This window comes from Ciconia boyciana, chromosome 4 (assembly GCF_034638445.1).
Source record: "Ciconia boyciana chromosome 4, ASM3463844v1, whole genome shotgun sequence".
NCBI lineage: Eukaryota > Metazoa > Chordata > Aves > Ciconiiformes > Ciconiidae > Ciconia > Ciconia boyciana.
The window spans coordinates 26,702,334-26,730,153 of NC_132937.1; the positions used below are offsets into that span (position 1 = coordinate 26,702,334).

The 27,820-nt window shown below is 49.5% G+C and overlaps 1 protein-coding gene across 14 annotated transcripts in view; it reads left to right on the forward strand.

The window, feature by feature from the left end:
- Window positions 1–27,820, forward strand: part of TCF4 (transcription factor 4) — a 243,023-nt gene that overhangs the window by 204,438 nt on the left and 10,765 nt on the right. For 13 of the 14 annotated variants that reach the window (XM_072861043.1, XM_072861046.1, XM_072861042.1 and 10 more), the window contains 5 exons: window positions 194–326; window positions 10,555–10,622; window positions 11,906–11,984; window positions 14,629–14,705; window positions 16,991–17,194. In XM_072861043.1, coding sequence (XP_072717144.1) covers window positions 194–326; window positions 10,555–10,622; window positions 11,906–11,984; window positions 14,629–14,705; window positions 16,991–17,194 — 561 coding nt within the window. The remainder of the gene's footprint in view (window positions 1–193; window positions 327–10,554; window positions 10,623–11,905; window positions 11,985–14,628; window positions 14,706–16,990; window positions 17,195–27,820) is intronic. The other variant, XM_072861048.1, reaches the window with a different exon arrangement.

Genomic DNA, 27,820 nt, shown 5'->3' on the forward strand with positions numbered 1-27,820 from the left:
TGCTGCGTCTCCTCCAGAAGATGTCAAAGTAGGGTAGAAAAATATGCTCCCTGCTTAGTCTTCGGGCAGCATTCTGCTTTTCTCGGTTGGGTGAAGCACGACAGCACTTGGGACTGGGGCAATATGAGCAGCCTGCTGCCTTTCATGTTCTCAATAGTTAAAATATTTCCTGTTTTTATCCTTTTTGCCACAGAGCTACCCATCACACTCCTCAGCAGACATCAATTCCAGTCTTCCTCCGATGTCCACCTTCCACCGCAGTGGCACAAATCATTACAGCGCGTCTTCTTGCACACCCCCTGCCAACGGGACGGACAGTATCATGGGTGAGTTGAGGTCGGGCGCTGCGGCTGCCGCCTGAGGCTCTCCCTTTCCCTCCTGTCTCCCCTGGCATCTGCTTCAGTGCACTGGGCTAGCGCCGAGGAGCTGAAATCAAGGTGGTATATTGGAGTGTGCGGAAGGACTAGCTTCTTAGTTCAGTAGGTGCAGAGAGATAGCAAGAATTTCATGGAAATAAGTACATCAGAGTTGACCTTTGCCTCCTTTGCTTATGCGGTTTACTGCTACTACTTCTTCTTGTGAATTAAATATGATTACAGCAAAGCGCTTTGCTTCAGGGTTTGTATGGAAGACATTGCACCAGCTAAGTGCCTGATCCCGCTGGTTTTGAAGTCCAATTTTGTTGTCTTTAGTGAGTTAATCGCCTGCAGTGCCGTGCGAAGTGGTACTTCTGTATCACGACATCCGTCCCCTTCAGTTCTTTGCTGGGTTTCCCCGTGGGGGTGGGGGAAGTGGCGATGGCGGCGTGTCCCTGTAAGGAGGAGAGCCACCTCTGACGTTGCTGAGAGTGACTCTGTACATGAAGAGCATACCTCTGTATACGTAAAGATTTGGCAAATACTGGTTCATACTTAAATACGGGAAATAAAAAAATACTGCTTTGCCTGTATCTCAAAGAGCAAAGAAAGCTAATTAAATAATTAGTAAATAGGGAACACATCGCTGGACACATGTTTCGGATTACACACATGATTCTGTATTGAATGACTGCGAGCAGGACTAATGCAGTAAGAATGGAGGGTGTGTTCAAACATTAACACATGGTGTCCTGGTTTCGGCATCCTATTTTTCAAGGTCTCTGAACAAAGAAGAAACTAAATACAGTCTCTTCTTAATTTGTCACTGTCTGAGAAAAACGTATCCCATTTCAGGATAGCATTTCTGTGCTCAATCTTGCCATTCCATTGAGAGTTCTTCCTTTACAACGTATCGCTGCTTCTGTGCGTGACATAGGAAAATCACTCTCTCCCTCAAAATAAGGAGAGTCAAATTTAATTCGGCCGTCTTTGCGCCAGTGGTGCAGAAGCCTTGCAGGTAACATTTAGGGATGGAAAATCTTGCAGAGGGACATAAACAGGTAGGAGTGCGAATGCGGTCTCCTGCCCCCGTGCCTCTCGGAACCACCCAGAAAAGTGCCGAAATTTCCCATGTGGAAAACGCATCCAGATTTTCATCTGGATTCATCTCCTGAAGAACCCAGTGTGTGAATCAGAAGAGCAACAATAGAAAGATGCAGATTTTTTTAGCAGCTGTACATATTCAACAAGTAGTACTGTTGAGCTATGTCTGAACTGAGGGCTGCAAAAGTATTTCTTGGATCTCGATGCAAGTCCTGTTCTCCTCCTAAAGCAGCGAACCTCCCCTGAAGTCTGGGCAGGCACTGTCTTTTCCCTGATTTTCCCGAGAAAGCTGTTGGAGCTGGCCCAGCCAGGAGCCGATGTGCCTCCGTCCCGGTCCCCGGGCGAGACGGGCTCGGGCAGATGAGCTGCGTTCCCCGACGGTCGTGCAGCTCTGAACGGCAGCTGGAAGCAAATCCTTTCAAGGGACTGTAGGATGGCATTGGCAGTGGTTAATTGTATGCTAAGCGTCGGCTTTTTATTTTCAAGGGTCTGAAGCAGTGCAGTGTTTAAGCAACCAGTTACTGAGACAGAGCGCCTTTAGCATATGCTGTACGAGTCTATCGTATCCATCTGACGCGTGTATTAATCCCGCTTGCTGCTTTCACTTCTAATGACATGTTGTTTGTATGACATTATGCACTGTGACATGCAGCTTTTCCAGGAGAAACATTATGTGCATTTCCCCTTGAGGCACTGGTTTCACAGTAATTTTATTACCCGAGCAGTCACATAATACTGCACTGTATATTTTACAAGAACGTTAAGCTTCCAGTTACAGGAGGGTGGTGAACTGTCGCGCAGTATAAGACGACGACGACTTTTATCCAGCAATGTCACTTCCTCATAATTTGGGAAGATCATCAGCTGTGAATACCGAGATGGTGCAAGTTTTTCCACTCTTCTTAACATAGAAACATAATTTCCAGTCTGCTGTTTCAGAAAGCACTATTCCATCAGAACAGCGTGAGTTCGTACTAGAATTTAAACTATAAAAAGTCTGGCTGGAATTCTGTAATAGAAGGCTCCAGCCTATCGCTTACACTAGATGCTTTGCTAGATATAATTATACTCGCTGAGATACAGATTCCTGGAAGTTTATTCAATAATCTAAGATTTACAACCAGAATCCCACCAGAAGGATGTGAAAAGGCTGTACTTCATCATTCTGTCCCTTTGCCTTCCAGTGCAGAACTGTTCTTTGCAGAAACATGCTGAGAAAGTTTTAGGAGATTAACTGTAACAATAAACACGCTCTTCAACAGAGTTAGAATCAATCCATCAAAAGGTTGCAGGCTTTCACGATGTCTTCAGTACATTAATAGTCTTGCGAGTGGGGGAATAGCTCACGAGTAAGAGCGACAGCTTTAGCGGTGCATTTTCGCATCCTGTTTTACCATCCCGTTCCCAAGTTAGCTTTGTCTTCTGCCTCAGGCCAAAATTTGCCGATGCTTCGTGTCGGTGGAGACCTGCCTTCTCAAGTGGGGAAGCCAGTGTTCAGGCTCACCTGTGCGTAGTTGTATTCTCTAATAATAAGTGCACCTAGAGCAGGTTGAGGAAAGACAGACTAGCGTAGGTAGATAAGAAATGCCTTGCTGCTTCAGACGGGTGGTCCATCTCGCTTAGCATTCAGTGGCAAAAATGTGATCCTGGCCATTTCTGCAGCTCCTGCCCTTCGTGCTGCCCCAGCACCCAGGACTGTCATGTTAGTGAGGTTGGAGGGGGCATCCCTGCCTGCTTCTTCAAGCACCTATTTACGGACCTGTTGCCCACGCAGCTGTCTAATCCCCTTTGAACCCGCTGAAGCTGTCTGCTTGCACGGCTTCCCCTGGTTGCACGCTGGCTACCTGCCGTGTGGAGATGGACTTCCCTTCCCTGTTTTAATTTCTTTTCCTGGAAGTTTCATTGAGTGTTCCCTTGCTCTTGCCTCAAAACTTTGTCCATCATCAATTAATTAATTGCAACCTTTCTTGAAGTCTGGATTTGGCTACTTCATTCAATTAAAGCCCAATGCAGAAATGTCTTGGGTTAACTGTGCCCTTCCAGATTTGGGGGAGTTTCATGGCGTTCCTTGCGCCAAGTTGTTCGGTGTTTTGCATAAGAACTTGAAAACATCTGTCCTTGTTCAGACCAAAAGCCCATCTGTGCGATGGTCCTGTCTCCAGCAAAGACTCTAAGGATTTCCGTGGGAGGAACCTAAAAACAAAGCAACCATATATGATATTCTCCCAGTCGTTCCAGCGCTGGGTGCAGTGCTGAGTATTTAGGAAGCTTGAGTTCATTCTTCTCCGTGAAGTGACCCAGCCTTTCCTGGAGGCTTGGCCTGGCACAGGGAGGTTACACCTTTGTGAAACGGTGCTCCTCCTCCTTCATGTTGACTCTGCTCCCTCAAGACCCGATGTGGCCCTCCCTCCTTCTCATGCTGCCATAGGCACCAGATGATAACAGCCTTTCTGCCCTGTCGTTTGGGCTTACGTAGCCTGCGTCATCCCCCGCCGTAGTGGTCCCTTTTCCAAGCTGGAGAATCCGCATTTATTGAGTTCGTCCTCTAAAGGAACCACCCTCTGCTTTTTCTGACTTCTCTTCACTTCTGTTCTGTAGACCTTGATGCTCTTTCTGGATGGACTTACCAGATCTTTGCTCCGTATCCGAAATACAGGTGTGTCGTGAATTCGTAGAGGGCCATAACGGGCTTCTGGGTTCTCTCTGCTCTTCGCCCAGTCGTTGCTCATTGTTGGGGTTTTCTTGGGGGCAGCGAGGGGCTGGTTCTGCTGCTTAACCGTCAGCTAGTGTCACTAATTACCCGCTGTAGCTCTAGTTTTTCTCTTTCTGGACTGCTTGTTAGGTAAGCGAGAGCCTGCTTGCATGTATTTATGGCATAAGGCTGTTTTCCCCCCATGTTTGTTGCCTGGTGGTTTTTATGTATGCATGGCATTTATTGCCCAGCAAGTTACTGTTACGAGAGCTGCTCTTTACACAGAACATTATATTGTATTATTCTGAATCAGGATCTTGCCACACGTCACAACCCCGGCGTATGCCACGTCTTTTTCCAGGCCGTGTATGAGTATGTTGAACAGTACAGATCTGCACAACTGGGAATTTGCTGGCAATACTCCTCCCTTATAAAGCTAACTACTAATTCCCGCTCTCGTAGGCTCTCTCCTAATCAGTTTTTAACCTGCAAGAATATCCTCACTTCGTTGTCTGAAGACAATTTAGTTTCTTTAAGAGCCTTCGGGAGGTGGCTTTGTTGAAAGCTGAGAGTACAAATCTGTTATATTTACTGGATCTCCTGTATCAATGTGCTCATCATGGTTTTGAAATAATTTAGGTTTGCAAGACATGCTTGCCTCCAAAGAAGCGATGGTGGTTGTGCAATGTGGTGTATTTATCCATATGTATACTGCTCTTCATTATCTTTCTTAGTAGAGAAGTCAGATTTAAAATCTGGTGGCTCTGCAAATTCACAGAACTCCCTTTTCAGTATTGCTTTTAATATTTTCTACCTTCTTTACTTCAGCACTAGGTTGGTCTAAGCAGTCGGTTTTACACTGTGGTTAGAAGTTAGACAATTTTGTGTTTGAGTTTCTTGAGAGCTCTTAGAAACGTCATTTGGCTCTTCTTTATTTTTCTTTTTATTGATTTATTTTAAAGCCTTTACATTGACACTTCAGTTAGAGCCAATTTTTCTGACTAATCCCTTGTGAAATATCATCTGTCCCATGGCAAGGCAGATGAAAATAATCTGTTTAGCATTTCTTCTGTTACCCTTTTTTCCCTTGAATTCTCCTGTTGCGTCTCGGTTGTTTGCGGGTCCTACCAACTCCCCCCCGTTGTCCTTATTTCCGATGGGCTTGAAAAAGCTTTTAATATTAACTTTTAAGCCATTAAAAATTGCTCTTTCAAAGTATTTTTTTGGTCTTACATGTAACTTGCATGAAATATTTGCCTAAGATCCTCCGTCTTGCTCAACCTTTACATCTTACGGTTTTCTTCCAAAAGCCGAAGGGAAGTGGAGGAGCACTTGTTGGAAGTGATGAAAGCCTTTTGTTTAAGTAGGGATCAATATCTGTTCTGCATTCTACATTTTTTTGGAAAACCACCTGAGGATCGGTTTTACCCAGAGGTGAAGAGCGAGACCCTACCGTGATGACCCTCAAGTTGTTTCGGAGTTCGTTCAGCCGGGCTTTGGCACACCCTCCGCAGGTTACCTTGCGAGTGCCCCTGCTGGGGAGATGTATAGGGCTGCTGTGGGAGCACCGCCCGCGGGTTTCATCAGATTGCTCTTTGGGGCAGGATGACAAACCTGATGCCAGCTGGGCTGGGCTGCAATCCTTCTTACCCGCAACTCTTCCCCGCCGGCACGAGGAGCGGGGTCTGCACGGACGTGCTCCGAGCATCTGCATCCGTCTTCACGATGCGTGTCCCAGCCTAGTCCAAATAGTTCTTGCTTTTCATATCAGTTTTCTTCCTTTCTGGGTGCTGTTCTGGACACCAGCAGTGCTTTTCAGAGCTGGGGTAAATATCCCGATGGTTTAAACCTGACAGTTGTAGTGCACACCGAAGCTGTCAGCTAAGCCTGTCCCTGCTCAGCCTTTGGGGCGGCAGCGGCTGTATTTAAATAGTGTTTCATTGAAGCCGGTGGTACAGTGATGGACCAACAACTGTGCGATATTAATAGAAACAGTTGATTATATTCCATAGCTGTTCCCTGGGTAAAGCAGCACTGTACATTACTTTCTCTCTAGTGATACCCTGGGTTATCTTTTCCTACGTTTGAAGTCTCGTTCTTATTTCTGTGGTGCCCGGTCCTGGGATGATGTTAGTTTTGTCCCATTGCTCCCGAAATCTTTGGGCTCTTGCAGCAGACGCTCCTTGCTGTGTTTCTTCTTAAGACTCTATTTGTCTGTTTTTCCTTCAAATATGGGGTTTTCTTTAGTCACCTACAGATTTCAGTCATGTCCCCAAAATGGCAGCTAAAGCAAATAATAGTTTGCACGTAAAATGGTTAGTGATGTAAGCAAGAAAAAGATTTTTTTGAAGTTAGCTGCATTTAAGCAATCCCAGCTATTTGTGTGACATGGACACCTTCAGAAGATCTCTGTCTGCTTATGTTGAGCGGGATCTTCCACGCAGAAGGTGCCGTAGTTCCCTTCCTTTGCCCAGTTTCTCCTCTGTCCCTGAGAACCCAAACCCAAGAGCGAGGGAGGCTGGGGCGGCCGGAGCGGGGAAGGACCCTCAGCCCAAAGCGCCCATGCCTGCGCTCCTCCCTCCTCTGGCTTTTCCTGGGGGTTTTACAGCCTCCCGAGCCATCGGAGCCATCCCGAGCTGGGGTTGCCTCGGGGGCTGGTGTTCAGTAGCCGCCGACGGATGTGCTTCTCCATGAATTTGTCCGGTTCTTTTTAAATCTATCTATATGTTTGGTCTTTGCATACCTTAAAGCAACGAGTTTCCCCATCTGACTGGACACTAGTGAAAAATAAAACCCAACTTTTTTTTGTTTGTTTTAATGGGTGGCTTTCAGTTTCTATATGGGGAGAGCAACAAATAATGATGCGAGCTTGCCTTCCCCATGTTACAAACCTCTACTGCGTTGCTTTTCAAGCATCCCTTTCCCAGTGAAGCTTCCTCTTCGCTGCAAAAGGGAACTTTGCACACTGCTGCCCATCCTTGAGGCTCTCCCTGTTTGTTTTCCAGGCCTACCGCATTCATTTGTCTTCAAAGTCTTTCAGGAAAAGTTTAATATTCAGTATATCTGAAGAATTCCTTTGTTCTTAGCGGTGACTAATATAATACATGGCCCAGCTCAGCACTGTCAGGTTTCTAAGAGCACGTGGAGCAAGAGTGTGGTCCCTGCGTTTGCTTCTCCCGCAGGACCGGTGTAGCTCATCTCATTAGGAGAAACCAGCCTTCAGACAGACAAATGGAGGACTTAATTTTAGAATAATGTAGTTAGAGTCACTTAGAAAAAGGAAAAAACAATGCATGATTTACATTTAGAATCACAGTTCACTTTAGAGTGAAGTATCCGAATTTCTGGACATCTGCCTGGTATTATTCAAGTCGCAAACTTGAAAAAGGTTGTGATTTACAACCTTAAATTACCCCGATAAGTTGTATCTCTAGCTGACACCGCCTGTTCTATCTGTCTTCGCCTTTCTTTATATATCTTTCTTTATACATCTTGATGCCTAATTTCCAACTGAGCTGAGATCACAAATAAGCTGTCATTGGCAGATGAACACATTTTCAAGTACACAATAATAAAAGTTTAACTAAGAAAAAGGGAAGAAAAGGAGTAAGCAAGGACGTGCTTGCAAACCGCACCGTACCGGTTTCTCTAACAGCCCCTGGGACAGCCGTAGTCCTTGAGGCCTCTCCAGAGGAGTCTGCTGTAGGAGAAATACTGAAACGTCCGAGTTAGGCAGTCCGGTTAAATGTAAAGAGGCTGCACTTCTTCAGTTGGATAACGTGCATGTTGTGCGTGAGAAATGGAAGGAAACCGCTGTTCTGTGCCATTCCTTAAGTTTTCCTAACTAGACCCTGCTGAAGGTGCTGCTAGAAATTTTGGGCTTAGGTAGGATGGAGGATCGATACCTGATAGACCTCTGACAGCAGAGATACGGTAACTGCTAAGCAAGGAAGGCTGGGAGGAAAGGGGCAAGGGATGGAGCCTAGGAAAAGCTAAATGGAGACAGTGGGTGAGGTAAATGCTTTATGGGCGGGAAGGCTGGAGGAGGTGGAGCAGGAAGGTTGCTCTGAAGGGGCATGGCAGGACATCCCTCGGACCAGGCAGGTCCCGAAGCTCGGATTTCCCTGCTGCTCCCGTGGAGCTGCAACGTCCACGGGCAGATCAGCTCATCTGCTTTGAGCGCTGCTCCGTATGCATTCAGTTCACAGAATCCCAGAATCGTATAGGTTGGAAAAGACCTTTAAGAGCATCGAGTCCAACCGTAAACCTGACACTGCCAAGCCCACCACTACACCATGGCCCTGAGCACCTCAGCCAAACGGCTTTTAAATACCTCCAGGGATGGGGACTCCACCACTGCCCTGGGCAGCCTCTTCCAGTGCTGGACAACCCTTTCCGTGAAGTAAAATTTCCCAATGTCCAGTCTAAACCTCCCCTGGCGCAACTGGAGGCCATTTCCTCTCGTCCCATGGCTTGTGACCTGGGAGAAGAGACCGACCCCCACCTCTCTCCAGCCTCCTTTCAGGGCGTTGTAGAGAGCGAGGAGGTCTCCCCTCAGCCTCCTTTTCTCCAGGCTGAACAACCCCAGGCCCCTCAGCCGCTCCCCATCAGCCTTGTGCTCCAGACCCTTCCCCAGCTCCGTTGCCCTTCTCTGGACACGCTCCAGCCCCTCCATGTCTCTCTTGGAGTGAGGGGCCCAACACTGAACACAGCATTCGAGGTGCGGCCTCACCAGTGCCCAGTGCAGGGGCACGATCACTGCCCTGCTCCTGCTGGCCACGCTATTTTTGATACAAATAGTTATTAGTGACTGCAGTTACACCAGCGGCACAGCCAAAGAGCTGTAGAACGGATCCAACCCCGCTCCTTCCCATGCCCTGAATATTTAACTGCATAACGCTGGGGTGAAACTTGGAGGAGGCTTTTTAATGTTACTTTTTAAGGACGAAAAAAGTGCCTGTGCTTGCGCTTTGCGGTACAAACGTGGGCAGTTTGGGCCCTGACTCCTGTTCCCGTGGGACGTCCCGGGCTCGGAGCAGGGGCTGGGTTTGCTCCTGAAGTCCCCTGGGCACGGGATCCCGCGGGCTCGTGGTGCAGAGCCGGCCGAGGGGCTTGGAGGAGACGGGGGGACGGAAGCCCTTCAACCCCTGCTGCGTTACGGGATCCTCTCCTGCCTCAGCCCTCGCGTTCCAGACGTTAATCCAGGCTTTCCAGGGTGGTGACTGGCTGCTTGTTTCTCATTTTCTGGCCGCCTGACTTAGGGTCCTCGGAGGTGAAAGCAGAAGTATTGATCACAGGCAGCAGTCAGCCAAAGCTGCGCTTTTAGTTTATAAATGGGCATAGAGGTGCTGAAACTGGTGGGATGTTTTGCCCTAATTTTCCTTTCCTTCGATATCTCCTGTAACGGAGAAGTTTAAATCCTATCACTTCAGCAAGAGAAACTGGTGGCTTGCTACACCGTGATTTTTCTGGCCCTAATTTTCTTATATAAAAGGTGCAATCCCATCACCTGAGAGATGGTGAGCAATCAGTTCATTAAATGCCCATGAAATGTTCAAGTGAAGACAGAAGGAACACTTTGGAAAAGTCCATATGGAATTTAATGGTCTTGAAAACTCGCACTGCAAAGTATACAAAGGCCCAGGGTCACAGAGTGAATGAGGAGAAGACAAAATAGTGGGTAGCTGCTTATTAGGGGCATTTTGTCCTTCCCTTGCAGCAAGGGAGGCTAGGGCTGCCCAGGAGCACGGCAAGAGCCTGGAATTAATGACTGCTCCCAGGGCAGGCGCAGAGAGGAATTGGGCTGGGGAGGCCGGCTGAGCTCTGGCGTTCCCGGCTCCAGGGGGTTTGTCCTTGCCGCCTTCATAATGTTCCTCTGCAGGAGTTTTTGACATTTTATATGTGAAAAATTGCCCTTCTGTTTGAAGTTTTTGAAGAAGAAAGCCTCGTTAGAGTGGATTTGCGCATCCTAGAGCACAAACTCCGTGCCCTCGGACGGGCAGCGGCTCGGTGCACGGGGCAGGGGAAGCAGGAGCCCTTCCCCAACCCCAGGCTTCGGCTCAGCGCGGGCTTGCCTAGCTGCACGCTTGCGTATTCTCCTTACCTTTGAGCATCTTCTGCTATTAGAAGCCTTTGGTTCAGAAAAAGTAAAGCCATATGGCCAAGTACTATCAAATACGCCATAAATTTTTTAAAAAAACAGCATGTCAAGTTTACATTTTATCTGCAAAAATGGAGCATGAATGTGTTTGATATCTACCTTAGCAAACAAATTAATGGTAATTAAAGGTTAATTTTATGTAATTAGCATTAAAATGCAATTAAATTATGAGTAAGTGGACCAGGAATAGAAGTCGAAGATGTCTTACTGTCTGTTTTTACATCGAGTCTTTTGTTTTTCAGCAAACAGAGGAAGTGGGGCAGCAGGCAGCTCGCAGACTGGTGATGCGCTGGGGAAAGCACTTGCCTCTGTAAGGAAATATTTACTTTGGAATACACGTTTACCATTTTGAAAGTGTGAACTTAAATCAGAATTGGACGCCTGGAGTTTACGAAGATGAACAGCAAACGGGAGAGATCTGGTCTCAGAGGTCACCCGCGTGGAGTTACTGCCAACCGAAATATTGAACAATCAGTGCAAAATGGTGTTTAAAAAGTTTTAGACTTAATTTTATGGTAGAATAGAGACGGAAAGAGGGGAAGCCTTGAGCTGGTCACATTGACGGGGTGCCAAGGAGCTGTGTCTGTTAGTCCATCACACACTGCATTTCCTAGGGCGAGGGACGTCCGAACAGAACCCAGCGGCAGGATGACTTTTGCACTACCGAGCCATCCGCAAACAGGATTCCTTTTGAATTTGCCTTTAGATTTTCTATTTTTCGTGGCAGTTTCCACCTATGCAGTTACCGTGGTTGCTGTTAAAGTCAGCAGTTACCACCTCTTACCTGGGTAGCCGGGGTACGGCAGTTCTCCAGCTCAAAGCGGGAGGAAACCCTGCCGTGCCCCAGCTATCGCTGCGGTACCAGTTGGCACGGGCTGGCTTTTAATAAGGACCACTATAGTTATTTTCTGGGCAGAGTGGGTTCCATTGAGTTCTCATGAGAGTTAATTTTTTTTTGCATATTCTTCGATGCTTCATTGAAAAAGACGAAAAGTCAGACTCTAGTTTGCCTGAAATAACTGATACAGTACAGAATCCACTTTGAAGTGGTGCCCTGACAAATGGCACGGGTGGTGAGCGGGGACGCCGCGGGGCGGTGGCACCCTCGCCCGGGCACGGGGCACGCGGGGGCTTTCTCGCCGGAGCAGCGGACGAGTAGTTGGAGTTTGCTGCTGCGGATTACCCGCTGTGCCAGGGTTTAACGTGCTCTGCTCCCTTTGCTTTATTTTGGCCGTTAAGGGATTTCAGCATAACAAAAAATCAATTTTCAGGCGTGCTTTAAGGCCTTGTTCAACAACACTCATTCGTAAAGTAGTCTATGCAATGAAAATGTGTATATCTACCGTAGCAGATCCGTGTGACAATCAGAAACCATCGCTTAATTGGCTAGTGTCTGTTCCCATCAAAAGGGGTCTGTTGTCTAGCTTCCTGCATCTAATACAGTTTTGTCTTTATAAAAATATTAATATTTGAATAAGAGGCTTTTTAACCTGTCCTGCTTTCATTTAAATGAACTGAATGCATAAGAATTCCATATTTCTTTCTGCATCAGTTTGTGATGGCTTTAGATTAATTCTGTATCATCTTTTAAAGATCTATTCTCCAGATCACACCAACAACAGCTTTTCATCAAATCCTTCAACTCCTGTTGGTTCTCCCCCTTCTCTCTCAGGTATTGTTGTTACAATTCTATTTTACTGAACGTTTCAACATATTTTTGGTAGGAGATGCCTAAATGAGCTCCTACGGTACTGGGTGTGAGATGTGCATCCAGCCGGCAGCGCCAGGCGGTTCCCGTATTGCCGTGCAGCACGTGCAGGTGGCTGGTGGTCCCCCAGAGATGAGCAGAGAGGTGTCCTACGCCCTGCGTTTGCAGTGCCGAGAGAAGGTCCTTGCAGCTTTCAGGCGGATGCATTTACAGAAAAGCAGTGGTTCCATGCATCCTTATTGCGGCTTCCCGCAGTGCCCTCGGGGTCTTGTGGCAGATGATTTCTGCCCTGTGCGGAGCATGGCCCCCTGCCGTGGCCGTGCCCCGGTGCAGGGACACCCGAGCCCTCGCGGCAGCCTCACTCCGGGGCGGCCGTGCCAGGTACATCTCCTTGTGTTTTCCCCCGTCCCCTCCCGGGGCTGAAGCGAAAGCCTGTTTGATCCATAAAATATGTCTCTGGACAAACTGGGCCCCTGTGAATCCAGTCGATTCATTTGATACGTTGTTTATAATAACTGCATCTTTTAACTAGACCCACTGTACTAATAAAAGCCTAAACTGAAAAGATCCAGAGGTCCAGGGTAGTTCTCATGAGCATCAGGTGTTTTAAATGTTTACTTGAATATAATTCAGATTTCTTAAACCTTGAGACTTTTCAGCTAGAGCATTAGGCTTCTCCTCCCCCGCAGCACACGCTAACGCCTTGGAGCAGGGCTCTTGGCTTCCCGTCCCCTCTTTGAGACGAGGTCTGTGTCACACGTAACTGAAGACCACGGTCTCCTCTTCTTTGTGCCTGAGCCCTGGATCCTGTAGACCTCCCCGGGAACCCTGAAAGGCAGCCGAGGCCGCCGTGTTTCCATAGGGCAGCGCTGGCGAGAGGGGCGATCTGCCCCTCGTTCTCCATGGGGCACGAGTAGCACGACAGAGGTGGAGGGAGCTCCTGGGCTCCCGATCCTTTAAAATGGTGCCCCGGCCTCAGAGACATAGACCTAACGGCAGCTCTACAGCGACGAGACCCTTTTGGAAGGAGGGGTGGAGAGAAGCTCGTGCTGGCCGGCCGGCCCTGCAGGACGAGGTCCGGGAGGACACCACGTCCACCTCCATCACGCTCACCTGCTGTGCAGGAGCACGGAACATCGGGGTGACACCCAGTCAACAAATGGCCCCGCAAAGCCACCCCTAGCAGGGGATGGGGGGCAGAGGGACCACCTGGCCTGCCAGAGGTTCCCACACCTCCGAAAAGGACTTTCTGCCCCCGTGGTGCCTGGAATGGCCCCCGAGGTGCGGCAGCCCTGGCGCTGCCTTTCTCCTCGCGAGGTGCTGCCCTCCTTCCCCGTGGAAGGGGCCGAGCCAAAGAGAAAAACCCCGTGCGAGTTTGGGCTGCGTTGCTTTCTGCAGGCTCTGCTGGGTAAATAGGGAGAACTGAGTGTCAAAATAAATAAAAATAAGGAGTATAAGTGCATTTAAATAAGAGCTGAAAGTGTTTAGCATGCAAGACACTTTCCCTCAAGGATATCAAGGGCTAGTTAAAAATTATTTCGAAAGTAAAGATTGCTGCTCATTGCTTCATTCAGTGCTGTAGCAAAACCTCAACTAAAAGCTCCATGGGGACCAGAAAAGGGAAGATTTAAGTTTTAATTAGAACTAACATAATTTTGACTTTTATGAGAAAAAAAATCTTAACTGTGAGAGCCTAAAAAAAATTGCCATGAGTTCCACCCTGGCCTATCTCAGTCCAAGCAAATGCCACTCAACGTAGACATTAAGATTAAAATCCTAATATTTCCATCTCAAATTCTTAACCCCGTTTTACGAGATCATTCAGAAGATCACTTGTTCAAAAGAACATTATAAAATGTCTAAGCATTGTGCTACATATATATATAAAAGCCGTTGGGAAAAGACTTGGAAAAAACGTCTTTTCCCCATGTTTGCCTCTTTCACAAGGGCAAATTTTTCCTTAGGAAATGCTGCTGGAGACCAGGAGCCCTTTTCTTCCCACAGCAGCAGGAACAGATTTAGAGCAGCGGATAGAAACCAGAAGGTTTTTGGTCAGACCTTTGGCGGTCTCACCGGGCCAAACCAAATAACCTGCCCGAAGAGAGCGCGAGCCTTATCAGCGTATACGTGAATGTTGTGTGCAGTGCTTTTACTGACTTCTTTTTTTAAGATTTTGTAAATTTGATGGTGGGATGACGTAATCAGTGGCACCGAGCGTGTCTGGAAGCAAGGCTAGGAGAATGGGCTAGTCTGTGCTGGGCTCGCGTGGGGGTCCAGCCGCCCCGCAGCCCCCTGCGGCACCGCTGCTTCTCCGTCCACCACCGAGATGTTTCCTTCTCCCGGAGCCTCTCGCAGCTCCAGCTGCCAAATGAATGCAGCCCTCTATGCAGAGGAGCAGCCTGGGGGAACTTTGTGGCCTGCATCTACGTGCTTTGCTACAAAATACCTTTTTTTTTTTTTTCACCCGTGTGTATTTTGGAAGTTCTCCATATGTCTGCTCTATAGTCTATCTGGAATACGGCATTTACATGTCTACAAAACTGTCCAAAAAGTTTGAAAGACATTTTTGTTTGCATAGTTCTAATGGTAATTCCAATTTTACTATTAGCAGGCACAGCTGTTTGGTCTAGAAATGGAGGTCAAGCGTCATCATCTCCCAATTATGAAGGTCCCTTACACTCTTTGGTATGTTTTGATTAGTGACCTCCTCTGCCTCAGTATTTTACTTGCTGTTCTTTCCATTTCTCATCCATTCTTCTCACACAGGTTTTCATTTCGTTAGTGACCGCTATGCCCTCGGACTTGATTTTACCACCTCTAAATTCGTATCGTGGGTGCCCCATGCTCTAGATACCTGATGTGGTTTGAGGTGCTGCTGGCCAGGGTCTCCTGTCTGACAGGGGACGCGGTGTTGAAATCTACTGAAAAGGGGAGCGGGGACCACAAAAAGAGGGGAGGATGAGCAGGCAGATGGAATAGATTGAAGAGAGAATGGGGGTAGAAAGCCGCGGTGGGTGTCAGACAGGACGGCGCATCCGTCAGTCCCGTGGAGTGAGGGAGGGAGCGCGGCCGATGCAGCAGTGATGGTCAAGAGTCCTCTCCCCGGGAAAAGCCGGCGGGCTGAGCTCGCCAGGCCGAGCTGGTTCTAAGTGCTCGCGTGGCAGAGAGGGTTAAAGGGACGTCAGTAAGATTTGTTACCTTTCCTAATGGAAAGATGAAGAAAGAGTTGGAGCTCACGCAAAGCATGTTAGGACAGAGAAGAACTGTAGAGAGTCTGGTGTCCTCTGTCTTGCTCTTCTCGGTTGGTTGTTGGTTGCAGTTGGAAGTCTAGGGGGGTTCGCTAATCGGCGTGAAAAGCCCGACGTATAGTTGGGTGTAAAAAACATAGTGCTAGGACTTTTAAAGTTTATTTTAAAAAAAGGCAATCAGGTAATTCCTGAGGGCACAGCGTTTAACCCCCCCCTAGCACGGGGCGATGCAGCGGTCCCGTTGGCTTCGTTAGAAGTTTGCCAGAGTCGGGAATTAGCATGGACTGTTTTTCCACCCCGATACAGAAATCCTTCTCATGATTGACCGCAATATTTTCTAGGCTATCTGTCTTCCGGAGGTTTTTTAGTTACTTTGGTTTGTGGAGAGCAGTGGCTTGGTGAAGAGGTTGGCTGCAGAGATCCGTAAGCTATGCCCCGGTATTTTTGCAGCTCAGGTTCCCCAGCGCTTGGGGGCTGTCCTGTTGACCTTCCCCCTTTTGTATTTTATTAAAGAGCAAAGACTTCAGGTGCCCAGGTCCACACATGGCTTGCGCTGGGGCTAGCCGAGGACAGCGGTGGGGCTTGGGGGAAGCAGAGCAGGGGGTGCAGGGGGGCTTCTGGGGACAGTGGCTCCCGCAGTGGGTAGTTCCCAGAGCGTGACACGTAGACACGGGCCCCTCCTTTCGTGGAGCAGCCTGTGCAACAGGCAGGCTGAAACCTCGAGGTTGTCACTCCCTGCAGCCCGTTGCTTCTCCTCATCCTCGCCCCACCAGCAGCACGCCTCAGGGGCTATTTTTTGGCTTAGCACGCTGTTGGGAGGCAGTAACTCGGGAAAGCAGCGGGGTGGGGGTTCTCGAGGACCCTCTCCAGGGCTGTGGGTGGGCTGGCTTCTAGGATGGTTGGAGAAGCAGGAGGCCAGGGCCCGTCCTTCCCGGGCGCTTGGTTGTAGGGACCCCAATGGCATTGCAGCCGGGGGGGGGTCGGAGCAGCCCTGCACCCCTCGCCCCCGGGGACTGCGCCGGCTGCTAGTCGTTGCCACATTGCTCGCCGGCTGTAAGCTGCTCAGTTAGGGAAGGGTATTTATTGCTGCTTGTACCAGTGATAAAAAGTGATTTCAGGATGCATACCTGTAGGGAAAAAATCCAAGTAGCAGCGAGGGACTGTAGGACCTGGTAGTTTCTCTTTCTCTCTTTGTGTGTGATCCTGGATTAGATGGGAGGGGGGGAAATCCCAGTCAGAGATTGATTACAATTACAGGTATATTTGTTTCTTTACTTCTACTTCTTTTTTATTTTTTTATTATTTTTTTTTTTTTAAGTATCACTAAAACTTTTCAAAGACATAGAGGGCAACATATGTACTGTAATGATTATGTTCATGAGGAATCATTGAACCTGTTTTGCCCATGAAAATCAAAGCTGTACTCGTGTTAACCATGCTCTCTCCTTCCCCGCAACGCTACTCTAAACATTGCCCTAGGGAAACAAAACCACTCCTTTAAAAAAAAAAAAAAAAAAAAAGAAAAAAAAAGAAAGAAAAAGAAAAAAAAAAAAGCCAAAACCAACCATAAAAACACCAAGGGGTTGAGAAGGAAGGACTGGCTGTCAGTGACCGTGCCCCCGCGCGCCCCACGCACACCGGCGGCAGCGCCTCGTGCCCGGCGCTGGGCAGCCCTGCGCGCCTGCTGATGCTCTTCCCGCTTTGTTTCTCGCACACAAACAGCAAAGCCGGATCGAGGACCGCCTGGAGAGACTGGACGACGCCATCCACGTGCTGCGCAACCACGCGGTGGGGCCCGCCACCGCCATGCCGGGGGGCCACGCCGACATGCACGGCTTGATAGGGCCGTCGCACAACGGAGCCATGGCCGGTCTGGGGTCCGGCTACGGCACCGGCCTGCTCTCCGCCAACCGGCACTCGCTCATGGTAAGCCGCGGGACTCACCGGCAGCGCTGGGGTGAAAAACTAACCGACCTCAAGGGCTCGGGGAGGGGGAAGGAAGGGATGGACGGGTGTAAGGGTCTGCAAGGGTTCGCTGCTTCTCGGAGGTGTTATATACTAATGCGTGCGTGCGTATTCGTGGAGGAGCGATGCTGCCTTTCCCTTACGCAGTGCGTACGCGTGAGCTATCGTACGGCTACAAACGTGTGTATGCGCGTTTCGCTCTGATGGCAGTGAGCGCACCCATTTCTGTTTGTCCCTCAGCCCCGCTGGCACAGCTCTTGTCACCGGTACCGAGCTGCTCGGCTCTGCGTCCGGCTTCGTTAACCGTCCCTGCTGACGTAGCTTGGGCTGGCAGAGGGCACGGGCGCACCGAGACGTCGCTGCCGGGCCCCGCCATGGGCGTGTGGGGAACAGCAGCCCCACGGCAGCGGGGCAGGCGCGTACCGAGGGCGGCACCGGGGTCGGGCTCTCCCGTGCCTTCCCATCGGTGGTTCGCCTGGCCGTGCTTCGGGGGCCACCTGCACAGCCCCTTCTTCTCGTAGCCCCGTGCACCGAGGTGCAGACTGCGTGTGTGTCTGTGCATGCATGCCGGGAGCGTGAGGGGGTGTGAGATCTTTGGGGGTTCATTTATTCTTCGATTTCCAGGCCAGGTGAACATCGAGTCACTGCCCCAACCCAAGGCCTGAAATGCTTTTCCTTTTTTGCTTTCAGAAAGATTTTGTTAGTGTTGCGTTTCACTCGGGCCCCACCACTTGCTTGGGAAGCTGGGTGCAGTTTTTAGTGTAAGGCGCGGTTTTGGCGTGCAGGGCTGGAGAAGGTTTAAGGAATGAGAGCTGATCCTGTCCTTGTTTTAAACACATGCTTAAGTTTGGGGGGAGAAGGCAGTTCAGAGTTGGAGCTGCATGTTCTCACTGTGGCGTGTGTTTCCCTCTGGATTACGTGACCCTTCTCCAACGAGAAATAGCCGGCGCACGTTGAGCCGAAGCCCGGCTCTGCGGACCCTCCTTGGGCTCGTGAGCTCGTGCTCGCGTTACTGAGTCCCTGATCTGTCACTGCTGCCTGGGTAAGTGGTGTGTCACAAAAGCCTGGGGGATCAGGTCTGTAATTTGCCTTCCATGCACCGCTTGGGTCTCCGGGACAGACGTCTTCACTTTGCAAACAAGTATTTTGCAGTTGCTTTCTCTCTTGCAAAGGAAAAGCACGCCTCTTCAGTCTTTCTCTTTTTTAATGTCAGAAAAATAATAAGGAAAACCATTCAACACAATGCATTTGAGTCCGCAGAAATCTTAAAGTCCCTCAGCAGAAGTTAATGAAAAAAATAACGGTCCTGTAGGAGCTGAGAAACAGCAATGCTCGATGAGGAAGCGGCGAAGTTGTGCACGTGCGGAGCTGAACTAGATCAGTCTTCAACAGGATGAAAAGGCATTCGGTTTTATACTTCCAAATTTCCTTCCAGAAATAGAGTTGCTTACTCACACGTGGAATGGAGGAAGGGAACAAGGACTTATCTGGCAGTATTTTCAGATGGTTCAAGCTGTTTATGTTAATTAAGACTAGGGGAAAATATGTGGAGAGAGCAAGGGACCTGACAGATCCGTGGCCAGTTCGCTGCGCTGTGGAGGGCTAGGCTTGATCCCCTGCTCATCCCACATGCTAAGGGCAAGGCAGGGCAGATTAGAAGAAAGAATTTCAATTAACCATATACATATAGGAAGGAGAGCGTATGCCTCTGCTAGAGTCGCGTGGCAATTTCTCCTCAGTGTGCAAGAATCCCTAAAAACAAGCCCAAAACCCCATTGAATTGAAAAGGCACATGAGAAAAGACACCAAAAGCGATGGAGTGGCAGTATATGCCTTGGGTATATATTTACATATACGTACATGTGTGTATACCTTCCCTGGAGCTGTCTTCTATTTTGGTTTTCCTATCTCAAAAAAGTGTAGTGGAATTAGGAGGAGTCCGGGGACAAACAGCAGGAATGATTGCAAGCATGGAAGGATTTTCATGTGAAGGGAGGTTGAACAGATTGTGGTGATTTTGTTTAGAAAGGAGATGAATAAGAGGAGGCATAATAGAGGTACGTAGAATAATGGACAGCATAGAGAAGGTAAATCTAGCTCTCCCATTCATCCTGCCTTATAATTAAAGAACAAGGAGACATTCAGTGAACCTGACAAAAAGAAATACTTTTTATTCAACACACAATGACCTGTGAAATTCATTGCTCCAAGATGTAATCAAGGCCAAATGTGCAGAAGCATTCCAAATAGGATTAGACATCATATGGAAAATGCAAACATTTAGAGTTTTATTTGACAGGATTCAGACAGGGAAGCAAAAAAAAAAAAAAAAAAAAGAAAGAATGAAAGAAAGAACGAAAGAAAAACTTTGATGCCCGAGTGTGAGGCAACTGCTAGGGGCAGGAAGGAGCTTCTTCTGGTGGCCAATTATTTGATAATTACCACGTCCTCCGGTCTGCTGCGCGCTGGGGATGCCCCCGCGCTAGGCGCTGCCGTGATAGTCAGTTAGGTAATTATAAAATAATTAGCCTCCAGCGGTACCGAGAGCATGGCTTTATTCAGCAGGGCCGTTCCTGAGCCTCGGGCGGTGCTGGGGGAAGTTCTCGGGCGGCTGGTCCAGCCTGGCCGGCGCGGCTCCGCACGCGGGGCACGGCTCCGCAGCCCTCGGCACGCTCCGTCTCAGGCCAAGGGCAAGGTTTTGTGTGTAAGCTTGAGTGCTGACCACCATCCAAAGCCTTCACGACCGAGGGCTGCCATCTCGTAGGGAAATTAAAATATCCCGGCTGCCTGCTGCTTCTCCCTTGCAAGAAAAAGTTTGCTTTCCAGGTATCCTTACTCAGCTGTCCTTGACCAAACCGTTCTCCCCTTCAAACGTGTCCACCTACAATGCTCTAAGCGAAATATTTGCCCTTAGTTTCTGTTTATTAAGATGTAACATCGGTTGTTGAAGTTAAGCACCTGAGAAAGGAAAATAAGGGAGGTTTTGTTTATGGTTTTTACTGGGGCAGCTTTGTGACAGGCTCTGCTCCTCGTTAAATGAATTGTTACTAAAAGTGCCTCTGTCGTGGGTAAAATATCATTAAAAGCCACAACTGAGACTGCGCCATTTGCAGATTCAAAAAAATGTGAAGCGTTAACTGAAAATGGTCTGGCGAAAGGCTCCGAGAGGTAAAAAGATGCTTTTTCAGCAGCTCGGTTAAATCCATCTCCTCTCCCCTTCCCCAATAAAATTAGCATGAACCAGACACTGTTTTGCTCTCCGTGGCAGTTGCTGAGATTTCACAAAAGGAAATTCTAGATTGTAATTTAGCTTGGCCTCAGGTAATATGTTAAATACACTTGGGATACATATAATCTAAGATTTTAGTTTGTACAAAGCTATTTTTTCCTCCAGTGTTTAAACAATACTGCTTTTAATGAAGAAATCTGGCTTTATTAAAAGCCAGATCTGTGACTTACAACTGTTTCTGCATATCTGCTCTCAATCAAGAGAAAAGAGTTTAATTTTTGTAGCTTTGTTCGCTTTGCATATGTTAAACTGATGCAACATGCACCCAGGGCATCACTTCAGAGACAGTTTGTTCCATAAATACGTGCTCCTTGCTTAAATGCCAGATGTAGGTGAAGTTAGATTTAAACAAAAAAAAAAGCAGCGACAATGAGAAATGGAAGTGCCGGTATCGTGCATCTAAAAAATGCCTTTGTGTTTTTAGGAATACGCAGGCGCTTGCTTTTTCAGGAGAAATGCCGAGCGATGGGGTCTGACCCGTTTTGTTTGGACTTTGCGAAATAAATGTACGGTCAGAGCAAGGTAACGGAGCGGGGGAATTCGGATGCTCTGAGGGCAGCGCTGCTGCTGCAAACAAGACGGGGACATTTCTCTGAAAACCCCGAGTCTGCCGCGTTCCCAAGCAGCATTACTCACTGTCTGAAACCGTAACTTGGGTGAAAGAGTCGGGCCCGATAATTTCTTTTGGAAAACTGGTATGAATTTGGAAGTAAAAACATAAGAACAAAGGAAATAGTTTTTGAGTAGAGTCAGTCTGAAGTTAGCCTTTGACCATTTGATACATTCCACGCTGAAAAGGAAGTTGAAGGGGGAAAAAAATTCAAAAAAAAAAAAAAAATCAAGGAGGATACTGGTAATGTTTTCCACATTTGAATTTTAATACATGAAACAGGCTATAAAAGGCTGGCCAGCTGCAGTAAATAAAGTAGCAGTGGGAGGTATGGACCGGAAACTTGTAGCGAGCGCTGGTGGAAGCGGCTGTGCCCACCGCGCACCTCCGCGCGCTGCCCGAGCGTGCCGGGGCGACCCCGGAGCGGTGCAGAGCCCACGCTCCCTGCCCACATTCCCTGCCCACGCTCCCTGCCCGCACTCCCTGCCCGCCCTCCCTGCCCGCACTCCCTGCCCGCACTCCCTGCCCGCACTCCTTGCCCGCACTCCCTGCCCGCACTCCCTGCCCGCGCTCCCTGCCCACGCTCCCTGCCCACGTTCCCTGCCCGCGTTCCCTGCCCGCACTCCTTGCCCACGCTCCCTGCCCGCGCTCTCCCTCGCCCAGCAGATGTGCGACTTCTCTCCCCAGACAAAAATAAGGCCGAGATCGGTCGGATGCGGCTGGAAACGGGAATCAAGTGCTCCGGTTTTAATGGAACGGGGCCAGGTTTACAGCTGTGTGGCTGGGAGCAGAGCTCTGCTCCCTGCGCGCACGGTTTGCTAGAGCAGGCTGTCTTAAAAGGGATTTCTTATTTTACATTCCCTCGCTTTTTTTTATTAGTGGCCCAGTAAGGAGAGCGTTTAAGCATTCACTAATTTTTAGCAGGCCCCTGGAATTTGCTGATGTCCCTGTTTCTAATTTCCCCTGTGCCATGAGCAACCCGGCGTGCATTAATTCACACCGCTTACAAATACCAGTGTATTTGATACCAGTTTAGCAGCAGACTGGTTCAGCGGTGAAAGCTGGGAGGAGCCGCCGGCTCCTCTGCGCCCGCCGTGTTGCAGCAGCAGCACGTGCAGCAGGAAAGTCTCAAAACAGGGATATTTCTGAAATGGCAGCCCTCGGGTGCCGGAGCTCGGGGGAGAAGCCCTGGCAGGGCGTCGGGCACGGCTTCCTCGGCTGGGCAGGGCGGAGGGGAGGAATTTGAACCCCCGGCAGCCCCTGGCTTGTGCCCCAACCGCAAAGCTGGGGCGCGGGAGCTGCTCGCCCAAAGCCGGTCCCTTTGCAGGGGGTTTTTGGGGGCTGTGGGGCCGGAAGGAGAGCGCGGTGGGGAAGGGGGGTGGACCCGCTCGTCGAGGAGGGGAGAGGGAGGTTCGGGTTTCCCATCCCATCGAGCCCTGGGTTCTACAAACACACGTGTGCTCGACTTTATTACCGCGAGTCGTCCCGTTGGGACTATTCATGACATGGAAGTTACGCACGTGCACGAGGATTTGCAGGGTTGAAAACATCATCGTTACAAGGGAGGTAGGCTCCCTTCGCGGGCTCCTAAAGCCGGTGCAGGACCGCGGTGCAGGACCGCCCTGCACACCCGCCAAGAAACTTCTGGGAAGAGGCAGAAGTGGCTTAGAAATGAGGATGACGAGGGGTTTGTTGTCAGGCTGCTCGTAGCATTTCTGTCTCTGTAAGGGTCTTTAAGGGCAAAGTTTTCCAAGTCGCATGTCAAAATAAAAACTTGGAGTTTAGGTTGATTTAAGCTGCCCATCTCCATCTCTCAAGGGCGTGAGCGAAGCGTATATCGTCAGCTTCAGCTGTGCATTTCCTGGCTTTCCGCAGTTCCCCTTATTTCGGAGGTTATGCAGATTGCGGGGATTTTATCGTACCGTTTCAAATTGAATTGTAGAAAACAGCGTTTAAATGCTAACTTTCGCCCAAGAATCTTCAAAGACACACGTTTCTTTCGTAGCGGCGCACGAAGGTATTGATTAAAATCATTATAAACCAGACACTGGTAGACGTTATTTTTAAGATAGCGCTTAGAAGCCCATCGGCCAGCCTGCGTGCTTCACACGAGGGCCCACAGGAAGAGAGCGTGTTCGTGTGTATTTTTTTTTTTACATCCACATTAAATTAACGTATGGAATTTTCCACCCCTAGGAATTAGAGTAGCAGCTCATGAAGTAATTCAGTTATGTCATGCGTACATAAACAAAAAGAGTCAAGCGACTTGGCATTTATTTAAAAGACAAAATTTGGCTTTTGCTCTTTTGTCTGACTGTCTTTTTCTCTTCTCAATTTTAAGCACAGTTGTCGCTGCTGCCTCCGTGGTTTGTTTTGCTTGACTGTGTTTTTTAGTTAGCAGGTATAATGTAAATTTAAAAAAAAAAAATGGACAGAATGACCTTACTGGAATGAAGTCTGACATAAGAGGCACCAGTGTAGGGTTTTTATATAGCACCATTTTCTGCCTAATTGGTTGACATTCCTAGTGCCGCGCAATTACAGCCTTTATCAGATTTTTAAATTATTTTTGAGCTATAAACTTCATTTTGACCAGGAGAGAAACCACTGACCAATATTGAAACGACACCTTTTCAGGAAAGCGTTGTCCTGGCACAATGGCTCCATTCATTTCTAACCAGCTAATTAGGCACATGGTTAAAACCCCGTCGTATTTGGTTTCCCGGGTTTCATTTCTGCATCGCTCGCTGCCTGCGAGCTCCACGTGGCCGGCCCGGCGTGCGTGCGCTCCCGCGCGGCGCTGGGAACCGCCGGCCGGCGTTTAAAGAGCGTAAGGGTCGCTTGGTGCAGTCTCTGCATCGGCGGTGCGGAGCCGAGGCCGCCGGCGAGGCGGGTGCCGGGGGGCCGGCGGGGAGGACGGCAGCAGCGAGGGTGGGTCAGCGCCCCGGTGCTCTGGACGGGACCCCCCTCACCTGGAACTGGGTGCCGACATAAAGCGTCCAGGCGTGCGGACTTGCTTGCGGCACGGTTTCCTCCCATCCCTCCCCGGCCGCTCGGTGAAGAAGAGTTAATATTCTTAATCCTGGACTTTAGGACCCTTTATATCTCCGGATTTAGCCAATACTTAAATGAATAATCATCTCTGTTGGAAAGAAATCGCAGGGATTATTTCAGTGACTTCCCTCCGACGGCCATGGCAACCCGCTTCTCTCCATAATAGGTCGCAAGCGATTGGTTTCCCTTAAAATGCTTCCATTATCTCCCACGGTGGGAAAGCAAAGCCGGCGAAGCGTGGGAGACCTCGCGCGGAATGAGCGCTTGCGGGGAGAGGCGGTGGTGGGCCGCTCGCTCCGCGCACGGGACCGGCACCAGAACCGGCCTGCGAAGGGCGAGGGAGCGGGCGGGCGGGCGGCGGGGAGCGGAGCTCAGCCCGCAGCCTCCGCGGCGCTGGGGGAGGTCGGCTGGACGTCGGCTCTTCCCGACGCGCGGTGCCAAACCGAACCTCCTGCCGCCCGGCTGAGGGGAGGAGGTGGGCTCCCCGGGGACCCCCCGGCACGTGCGTGGGTGCCGCCGCGCCGCCCGCTCCCCCGGCCTCGAGGCACGCACGCTGCCACGGCACCGGTATCCCGGCCTCCCCTTGAGACGTGGCACTCGTGCTTTTTTTCCTTCGTCTTCTTCTTCCCCTTCCTTGTAACGCCGAAGGCCGGCTTTGCCGCTTTCAGCTCCGTTTAAATGGCTTTTGCATACAACTGGCTCGCAAACAGCCCTTTCATAAGATATTTGGCGAGCTGCTTAGTACTCAGCACTACTTTTTTTGTGTAAAAAAAAAAAAGTGAACTTCGCTTTTTTCCTGATTTAATGCCACTCTTAATGTCCTTTTTTTTTTTTTTTTTTTATTAAATCCTTTCTTTTGCTTTTGATCTTATTTATAGCTGAGCCACCGATCATATGGAAACTATTATTGTATAGCATGGAGATGAAAGACTTCGGTGCAGTTAAATAAGAGTGAATAATTTGGACCAATAATACACACATACAGTGAGAGACCATTTGTGTCAGAGTGCCCGGTGCTGTTCCCTTTTTAATATAGCGGTAGAGGTTTATAAGGGCTTTGCACAAATCTGCTCTCTGTCAGACTTATAAATTTTGACAATATTGAACACATGTTAACATGCATCACCTTACAACTTTCTTGCCGCGTGTTTTTATTTACCTAATTGGATAACACGAGGTCAGGGTTTTTAAAAGGACAAAGCGCGTTGCTCCTTGCGTTTGCTCGTGGTCTTGGCAAGTTAGGCATGAGCTCTTCCTACCCGTAGCCCGAAGCTGTGATCCAGGCGATAGGAGATGGTTTTCCCTTTGCGTTTAGGAAGTGAACGGTGCGCGCGAAGGCCGCCTCCCAGCCCGGGAAGGGTTAACCGTAAGGAAAGGAGTGCAATGCTTATAACTTCGTAGAAAACCTTTCCCCGTTTTTTACAGCTTATGTCTGCTCCTTACCATGCCCGAACTTCAAATGCCCATCTGTGAGCAATAAAAGAAACATTTGTATGGCCATTTCTTACCACCGCTCCGGATTCACTTCTGGGTCAGGGAGGGGGTTTCCTCGCTCCGGAGGATAACGTCGCCATCGTCACATACGTGAGACAGAGAGAGGGGGAGAGAATCCGCGGTAATTCACAACGAAACGCAGCGCCTCGGGGCTGTCGGGGGCGATGGGGATTTCCCGGGGAAGGTACAAGCCAGAGGCCCCCAGACGGGTTTCTGTGGCAGCGGGGCTCTGATCACCAGGCAGAACGAGGATGATGAGGGGTTTCTTGTCAGGCTGCTCGTAACGTTTCTGTGCATTTTCTCTTTATGTCCGCTGAAAACCGAGCATCTTCCTGGTCTGCCCGGCGGGGCAGGGGGTGCCCTGGGCCCCTGCTCGCCTTGTCCCCGCTGGACCTGCCTCCTTCTGCGGTGGCACCGGCTGGAAGGTGCATTTGGAGAGCGGGGTTTCGCTTCGGGGCGGGGGTGATTTGTACATCTTCGGCAGAGAGCTGGGGAAACTCTCCTTACAGACAAATCCCAGGGGCTGCCGGCCCCTCCGCTGCCACGGGTCCCAGCCGCACCGCGCATCGCGTCCGGAGCAGCGGAGGGGTGGCTGAGGCTGACAGCCTGCTCTGGGGGCACTTCTCTGCGGGGATGGCATTCATAAGGATTGAATGACTGCCAAATCCAACGCCGGACATCTTGACGTTGGTGGAACAACCCTCTTAGACACAGCAGAATAGTTATTTTTTAAAAAAAAAGAAGGAAAAATGCACTTTGTAGGGCGAGGGTGAAACTGTGAATTTTTTTCCAGCATCCCAGCGTCACGTTATCTGTGCTAACTACAGGTATACGCCTTCATCGTGAAATGCTGAGTATTCAAGAATTAATTTCCACGTGGTTTTTTTTTCCCATCCCCGATGAATATATAGATAGTGCAGATAATCTGGAATACCTACAAACTAGCATAACCAGAAAAACCTGACGTTTGTACCGAATACCTGTTCCCGTATATAAAAAAAGAAAATGCAAAGAGAAGACAAGGTCTGGCCTTCTTTTGGCTATTGAAGTTTTTAAAATGCCCTGAAAGACTAATGCAAGCGTGAATTCAGGCATCATCTGTCCAGGTTTTCGTGCCATGTCTGTCAGCCTAGTACGTGCGTGCCTCCAAAGAGACCTGCACTGGAAGGTCTGCAGAATGATTTTGATCCTTACTCTGATTTTGATCCCTGCCTCTGGGATCAGCCTTCTCTGTACCGGTATTTATTTATCTTCCAGAAGCCTTTTTAACCTTAATCGCCAAAAAACCCCACAGGACTGGGGCTTCTCATGGTTCTTCCCTTTGGCTGAATTATCTCAAGCGGACTGTACTTCACGCGCGAGCGTGCACGCGTATGCTGGGGTACCTGCGCGTGCCCGAGATGGGGACTGCGAAGGGGACGTTAAGGCAGAGATTTGCGCATCGACAGCAGAGCCCGCTTACACCTCCCATGCACATTTTAGGATTTGTTCTTTGTTGGGTGTTTTTTTCCACTCCAGTCCGCTGAGTGCTGCAGTAGGGGGCTGTTTAAAGAGATGGAAATAAATAAAATATTAATAGAACTTCAAAGTGAGTTTGATTCTCTAAAGATAAGGACTATTTATCATCTACACTCCCGGGCTGGGGGGAATGATTCATATCTTCGCTCCACCTCGGGGCAGAGCTGTTGTTTGTATAACAGACAAACCGGCGGCACTGCTGGCTGCAGCGGGAGGGAGGGGGGAGCAGAAAACGCAGCATCTTCTGTGGCCCCGGCGGTGCCGGGAGCTGCCCGCACCCCGGGCTCGCAGGCGTCGCTGCCTTCGGTCCCTAACGCCTTGTACGGGGTGGGCTTCCTTTCAGTGAGTCGCATCCCTGCGTCCCCGGGCAGATGGTGGGTTTCAGCCGTGTTTGGCAGCGCCGTGATGCTCTTGGAGGTACTGGGCTCCGGGTGAAAGCAGCTGATAATGTTTAAGGGAGAAAAGTAAATGGGCAGCCTATTTTAGGGGACATAAAAGCTGTAAAAGCGGGCGTTCGGGTACCCACGCGGGCCAGAGCATCCCGTGGGCGGGGGAGATGCGGTGGCGTGGTAAAAACCGCAGCGCGGTCAGAAACCAGCCCTCGTAGTCCGCTGCTTGTGGG